Source organism: Octopus bimaculoides, chromosome 2 (genome assembly GCF_001194135.2).
Source record: "Octopus bimaculoides isolate UCB-OBI-ISO-001 chromosome 2, ASM119413v2, whole genome shotgun sequence".
Lineage (NCBI taxonomy): Eukaryota > Metazoa > Mollusca > Cephalopoda > Octopoda > Octopodidae > Octopus > Octopus bimaculoides.
Window position 1 is genome coordinate 123,793,370 of NC_068982.1, and position 8,498 is coordinate 123,801,867.

The 8,498-nt window shown below is 37.5% G+C and overlaps 1 protein-coding gene across 2 annotated transcripts in view; it reads left to right on the plus strand.

The window, feature by feature from the left end:
• LOC106871048 (hemicentin-1) overlaps window positions 1-8,498 on the plus strand; it is a 359,318-nt gene that overhangs the window by 120,195 nt on the left and 230,625 nt on the right. For both annotated transcript variants that reach the window (XM_052965571.1, XM_014917317.2), the window contains exon 3: window positions 1,260-1,382. In XM_052965571.1, the coding sequence (XP_052821531.1) occupies window positions 1,260-1,382 (123 nt within the window). The remainder of the gene's footprint in view (window positions 1-1,259; window positions 1,383-8,498) is intronic.

Here is an 8,498-nt window from a genome sequence, read left to right on the forward strand (position 1 = left end):
ATTTATAAATTGTTAACGTATGTGTACATATATTTAATATACATATATATAACAGCACAGACACATGGTTATGTGGTTAAGAAGGTTTATAATTCTATTTACAAAATTTCATTCGACACCGTTTCCTAACTCACGTTTACGTACAGATATTTATTAATGTTTGTTTTTATGTTATTTTTGTCTTTTATTTTTTTACTTGTTTCAGTCATTAGACCGCAGCCATGCCGAAAAGAACCTAAGTCGAACGAATCGACTGCATTATTAAATATTTTAAGCCTGCTACGTTGCTATCGATTACTGTTTGCCGAACCCCTAAGTTACAGGGCACATAAACACATAAATACCGTTTGGAAGCTGTGGTGGGGATAAACACACATACATGTATGTGACGTGTTTCTTTCAGTTCTCGTCTACCAAATTCATTCACAAGGCTATTGTAGAAGACACTTGTCCAAGGTGTCATACACACTGAGACTGAATCCAGAATCATGTGGTTGGAAAACAAACATCTTACCACCCTGCCACGCCTACTCTTTTACATCGGACTAAAGAATATTGTAGAATAGAAATTTATTATTTTTTAACAAGAATTGTATTCACTGTGACTTCAAGCTTATAGAGTGTCCTAGCTATGCATGTATGTGTGTATGTATGTATGTATGTATGTATGCTGTGGAGGTGCAATGGCCCAGTGGTTAGGGCAGCAGACTCACGGTCATAGGATCGCGGTTTCGATTCCCAGACTGGGCCTTGTGAGTGTTTATTGAGCGAAAACACCTTGGACAAATGTCTTCTGCTATAGCCCTTGGTTGGTCATCTGAGGGGATTGGATAGATGTAAGCAAAAAGAAGCTCGTCATATATATATATATATATATTTATATACGTGTATGTGTGTGTGTGTGTATACATACAGTCATTCATATATATGCACACACATGTGTTTGTGTGTGTGTGTGTGTGTGTGCATGTATGTATTTATATATCATGTGTATGTGCATGTGCGGCTATGTGTTTGTCATGCACCACCACCAGGATTGGTTTGTTTACGTTCCTGTAACTTAGCAGCTCAGCAAAAGAGACCAATAAAATAGGTATCAGACTTAAATAAATAAATAAATACTGGGGATGAATTTAATCAAGGCAGTGCTCCAGCATGGCTGCTGTCCAGTGACTAATACAAGTAAAAGACAAAAGATGAAAACACCTTTATATTAATTATGATATCAATATTGACAATACTTTTGTATTTCATTGTAGGTGGTCTTTGTAATGACAGGAGACTGTGGGGATGTCACCCATCGGGGCTACAGAGTATATGAAGAAATTGCCTCAACTAGTTCCGGGCAAGTATTTTTGCTGAAAAAATCCCAAGTGAACCAGGTATGTAAACGAACTTTAATTTTGCTTCAAAGTATTTCATGTCAGGAGTACTGCACACCTTACACACACACACTCTTTCTCAATTTCTTTTTTTTTTGTCTTCTCTTTGTTACTTTCTTTCTATTTATATGTCTGTATTCCTCTCTCTCTTCTTCTCCCCTCTCTCTTTCTCTCTCCATCTCCTCATCCCACCATCCTCTGTATAGAAAAAGACAACCTAGTCTTTTCTCTGGTTACCAGGATTCTCGTCACTGAGCACCCTGGAAACAAACTTTGCACAAATTTTGTGCATGTTCAGATCTTCATGAATACCTCTGTCTACATTTGCCACACCCAGCACTGGATTAACCATTAAGCAAAATAAGCACATGCTAAGGGCATCAAGAAACGGGGGGGGGGGGGCACCACAGAAATGAAAATGTTTACAGCATGAAAGAAATCACTTTAAACTTGCTAAAATAGTATTTGCAATGCCTTATCTCTACTAAGTAGAGAAGCAGAAGTTTCACATAAAATTAATTTTAACAATATCATCGAAGGCACAGGAGTGGCTGTGTGGTAAGTAGCTTGCTTACCAACCACATGGTTCTGGGTTCAGTCCCACTGCGTGGCACCTTGGGCAAGTATCTTCTACTATAGCCTCGGGCCGACCAAAGCCTTGTGAGTGGATTTGGTAGACGGAAACTGAAAGAATCCCATCGTATATATGTGTGTATATATGTGTATGTGTGTTTGTGTGTCTGTGTTTGTCCCCCAACATCGCTTGACAACCGACCGATGCTGGTGTGTTTACGTCCCCGTAACTTAGCAGTTTGACAAAAGAGACCAATAGAATAAGTACTAGGCTTACAAAGAATAAGTCCTGGGGTCGATTTCTTCGACTAAAGGTGGTGCTCCAGCATGGCCACAGTCAAATGACTGAAACCAGTAAAGGAATAAAAGAAAAGACTTTGCTATTAAATTAAGAATGAAGGAGAAAACTTTTCAAATATAAATAAAGTGGAAGTTTACAACAATAAACATTATTTTCCATTTTCTATTAGTTTTGTTTCATTTTGAAAAATAAAAAGTTATTTTATGGTTTATTAATGTTTTAAATCATTTTTGTTTACATTTTGAACCATTTAGATATATCTGAGGGCACCAAAACCTTTTAAGTGCTCAGGGCCTCTATGGGTCTTAATCCAACCCTGGCCACACCAACTCCAAATTATATGGTTATTGTCATCATCATCATTGAAACAACAGAATTCATTGAGAGCAATCTTCTATAGCTGGATGCTCCTCCTGTTGCTAACCCTTACCTGTTTCCAAGTAAGGTAGACATATCTTCTTAGTGGAGGCGCAATGGCCACGAGCAGGCTGTTCCGTTGATCGGATCAACTGGAACCCTCGACGTTGTAAGCAACGGAGTGCCAACAACAGACATATCTTCACTGAACATTGAAAATGAAGGACACTGCTTATATGATGGTGATACTCATTTACAACTGTTGCTTGATGTCAAAACAAGAAGACACAAATACACCCATACACACACACACATGTACACACAGATATGTGTGCCTGCACACACTTACACATGCATAAACATATGACAGGGTTCTTTCCATTTCTGTCTATTAAATCTACTCACAAGGTCTTCATTGACTCAAGGCAATGGCAGAAGATGCTATGCCCAAGGCGCTGCACAGTGGGACTGAACCTGAAACCATGTGGTTGAGAAGCAACCTTCTGAACCACACAGCTACACCAACAAAATGAGGAGAAAAATATATTGAAGCTTCTTTGTAATAGTTTTCATGATTCTCAAAGAAGCTGTTTGACATGACTTACTTTGCTATTTGTAGATCACTGTCTTTTTTATTTTTCTTTATCACATTTCATTGATAGTTATCTCTCTGAAGTATGAAACAAAACAGTTTTTCATCTAATCTGTAAAGGAATTATCTTGATTTTGATAGTGTAGTCAACTTGCTGTGCATTCTCCTTTCTTTTTCTCGCTCTCTTGTTCTCTCATGTGCATGTGCATGTATGCATGCATGTGCACACGCCATATCTATTTAATTTATCTATCTAATCTATCTATCTATCTGTCTGTCTGTCTGTCTGTCTGTCTATTTACCTGTCTATCTGTCTCAAACATATACCTACACACTACCTCTTTCTTTGTCTGTGTCTGTCTGCCTGTCTCTGTCTGTCTCTTCCTCTCTCTCTCTCTCTCTCTCTCTCTCTCTCTCTTTCTCTTTCTCTCTCTTTCTTTCTCTCTCTCTCTCTCTTTCTCAAACACTCTCATACATTATACACATGTGAACACAGACAAACAAAGCTTGCTGGCAACTGCTTGAAGAAAACTGTCTAAAAATGGAGAAAGTTACTTAACCACAAACAAAAAAAGAAAAGAAACAGAAAGAAAGAAATGTCTAGGTATTAGCTATGTTAGCTTCTTTGACTTCTAAAAAAACAAAAAAAAACTGTATTACAAAACAAGAAACTGAACATTTTGAAAAACGATTTGAATTGTGCTTTGCATATTAGTATTTCAAAGGTTAGTGACACTAAACTAGATATAGTCTTCAAGGTTACATCAACTCATACAAACAAAGAATCACAATACTAGAAACAAGACTAACTTTAGCAGGAATGAAATATAGTCAACAGAATTAGATCAGGTACATTACTGGAACTTAGCTATTATTATTGGCCTTGTGTCATAGAAAGCATTATTAATACTAGGTTTATCAACTGTATAGATTAGTGGTTCTCAACTGAGGTCCATATGGCTATTGGAATCCATATAAGATTTTGTTGTTAAAATTTTTCTGCAATAAATTGGTTATACTTCTACAATACACAAAATGTTAAAACTTTTTTTTATATAATATTTGATTATAAAAATATGATCTTTTAAACATGAAGTGGTTAGGAGTAAAATAGGAATCAAAAAGGTCCATCAGAAAAAAAATAGATTAACCATTAAGCAAAATAAGCGCATTCTTAGGACATCAAGGGAAGAAGGGTACCACAGAAATGGTAAATGGTTTACAGTACAATAGAAATCATTGTAAACTTGTTAAAATAATATTCGAAGTGGTTTAAATGATCACAAATATAATTTTGTAGAATTTATGGTGTCATAGCGAGGATCTGATCAAAGACTTTGCAAATATAAATAAAGTGGAAGTAAGCAAAATAAACATTATTTTCCATCTTACTGTTAGTTTTGTTTCATTTTGAAAAATAAAATTTATTTTATGGTTTATTATTGTTTACATTTTGAATTACATTAATATGGGGGCACCAAAGTCTTTTAAGTTCTAAGGGCCTGTATGAGTCTTAATCCGGCCCTGGGTAGATGATATGTACTCAGAACAGAGGGCGTGGTTCTATGGTTTAGAAGCTTGCTTCTTCACAAGCATGTCATATTGACTTTGCTGCCACTGCTTGGTACTCTGAGCAAATGTCTCTACTATAGCATTGAGCTGATTAATGCTTTGTGGGTGGTATTAGTAGACAGAAGTGGCACATAATCCCAGGGTATATTTTGCGTCTTTTACTTGTTTCAGTCATTAGACTGCGGCCATGCTAGGGCAGCACCTTGAAGAATTTTTAGTCAAATGCATCGATCTCCAGTATTTATTTTTTTTAAAGCCTGGTACTTATTCTATCAGTTTCTTCAGCTAATCTGCTAAGTTACAGGGAAATAGGCACACCAGCACTGGTTGTCAATCTTTTAATTTTTGTCTGTCAATCCACTTACAAGGCTTTAGTCTGCCCGAGGCTATAGTAGAAGACACTTGCCCAAATTGCCATACAGCGGGACTCAACTTTGAACCCTGTGGTTAGGAAGCAAGCTTCTTACCACACAGTCATGTCTCTGCACCTATATATATATATATATCATCATCATCATTTAAATGTTCATGTTTTATACAAGCATGGGTTGGATAGTTTGATCCAAGGACTGCATTATGTTCCATTGTCTCTTTTGTGATGGTTCTACAGCTTGATGCCTTTCCTAATGCCAACCACTATTTACTGTGTAGCAGGTGATTTTTTTCCCATGTCAGCAACATTGAGAAGTTGCATGCAACTTGAAAGACTATGAAACCCAAGTGAGGTGGCTTTATGCTAGGAGATGATGAGTATAAATATGCAAGAATGGGCCAGAGCAGAACAGATTTCCAGCTGAAGAGGAGCTACATGACAATGCTCACATTTAGAGGAGATGAGGAAAGTGATTGTGTGGAGCTGGAAAGAGATAAAAATAACAGTGATGAGGTGTTTGAAAGGACTTAAAGTAAGAGTACAGTTTTAGTAAGTCAGAATAAAGATAAGGCCCAGCTACCATTAGGGAAATTTTGTGCTCCATATGCAAAGGGGCAGACAGAAACTCTATACAGTGTATTCAGAGCAAACTACAGAAGCACATAAGGTGTAGTGGGATCACAGGGAGGATGACAGAGAAGGTAGATTTCACATGCTGCTGATGGTTAGAGATTACTAGAGATTACAAATATATGCAAAATAAACTGTTACAAAGGCTTGGAAAGTAGGTGACAACTTTTGTTACCTAGGTGATCTAATTAACAGTGGAGGTGGATGCAGTGAAGTCATAGTAACCAGTGTAAGAATGGAGTGGAAAAAATTCAGGGAGCTATTATCTTTGATGGTAAGAAAGGATTTCTGTCTCAGAGTACAAGGTATGCAGTACAATGCATGTATATGAACTGTGATATTGCAGGTAGTGAGGTGTGAGCCTTGAATGTGAAAGATCAACAGTAACTAGAAAGAAATCATCAAATATGTGTAATGTAAGCGTGCATAAATGCTAGAGCACAAATGAATTGCAAGAAAAGTTGAAGATAAAAGAACTTGTAAGTAAATGGGCAGCAAAGAAGAATGTTCATCATCTGTTTTACTTTTTTCATGCTTGCATAGGCTGTATGGATATAGTATGTTGTTGTTGTTGGCACTCCGTCGCTTACGACGTCGAGGGTTCCAGTTGATCCAATCAACGGAACAGCCTGCTCGTGAAATTAACGTGCAAGTGGCTGAGCACTCCACAGACACGTGTACCCTTAATGTAGTTCTCGGGGATATTCAGCATGACACAGTGTGACAAGGCTGACCCTTTGAATTACAGGCACAACAGAAACAGGAAGAATGAATGAGAGAAAGTTGTGGTGAAAGAATACAGCAGAGTTCGCCACCATCCCCTGCCGGAGCCTCGTGGAGCTGTAGGTGTTTTCGCTCAATAAGCACACACAACGCTCGGTCTGAGAATTGAAACTGTGATCCTATGACCACGAGTCTGCTGCCCTAACCACTGGGCCATTGCGCCTCCACGGATATAGTATGTATTTATCCATTAAATGTATTGACACATGTATGACCTAACTGGCCTTGTGTTGTTGGTTCATGAAACATTTTTATGAAGATGGAGTGGTAATCCAATATTTAAAATATAACTTTTATTAAAAGGATACTGCAAGCAGCTGAGCACTTCACAGACACATGTGCCCATAACTTAGTTCTTAAGGAGATTCATCCTGACACAGAATATGACAAGGCTGGCCCTTTGAAATACAGGCATAGTTGAGTGGACAAGAGCAACGTGACGTAGTGTCTTGCTCAAGGACGCAACATTCTGCCAGAAATTGAACACATGAACTTACAATCATGAGCCAAATACCATAACTACTTAGCCATGTGCCGAGAGAGCCAATTTCCCAACATTGCTACTGCTTATACTAGTATAGTTAGTATAATACTCTAGTATAACACTCTAGTATAACTACAGATAAGCTAGCGGAGGAGCTACTTAGTGGTAGAAATAGCAACCAAATTTCCCTCAAATTGCAACCTACCATCATAAAAATGGGTACATAGAAAAATGTAAAAGAAAAAAAAAATAGTTGGGACAGTCCTCATTGGTAGGTCTTTGCTCACAGCAGAAAAAAAAATCAAAATGACATAGGACAACAAAACCAAGATCCAACAACAGTACTTAATTTCAGAAAAGTGGACTGAGAGTTTAGTACTTGGTGAGGGACACAATACTTCTAATGGCCAATCCACTAAATAACCTACACCATATTGATCTGATGATGCAAATATCCCATATACATTCATTCAAATTTAAATTTTTATTCTATGTTCCTCACTTTTATAGTCTTCAGTTTCCTGAAAATATAGCACATTATAATACAGGAAATTCAACATTACGATGTCATTTTCATCTCACATACATAAATATACACACATGCACACACACACACACACACACACACACACACACACACACACACACACACACACACACACACACACACACACACACACACACACACACACACACACACACACACATGCATGCATACATACATACACCTTATATATGTGTATATGTATGTGTGTATGCATGTATATGAGTGTGCATATGTGTCTCTATCTATATCTATCACTATCTGTCTGTCTGTCTCTCTATCTACACACACACACACATACACACACACACATACATACACACACACACACAAACACACAAACACACACATACACGCATGCATACATACATACACCTTATATATGTGTATATGTATGTGTGTATGCATGTATATGAGTGTGCATATGTGTCTCTAGCTATATCTATCACTATCTGTCTGTCTCTCTCTCTATCTACACACACACACACACACACACACATACACACACACACACACACACACTCATACAGTAAAAATTATATGTATGCGTCACTTCCGAATTACTTTCTCTTTTTCTTTCATCTGTTCTTTTAATTCCATCTGAAATTGTGTTCACAATTTGTGCCTTCTCATAAAATTTACACAGCAGCTGGTACCCAAACTGCATGAGCTGCCACATTTTATATCAACCGACGTGGATGGAATTCTGAGTTCTATGATTGATGCCGATAGAGATGGCAAGGAAAAGGAAATATTTATATCAAATGTGTAGAAGGGCCATAACAGCTGATTATGAATCAATGTCATTGAATTGATGAAAGAAAAAAATCTATATATGTATATATGTATGTTTATACCGCCTGACTGGCTCCCGTAGGATTTTTGAGCGAGATCGTTGCCAGTGCCC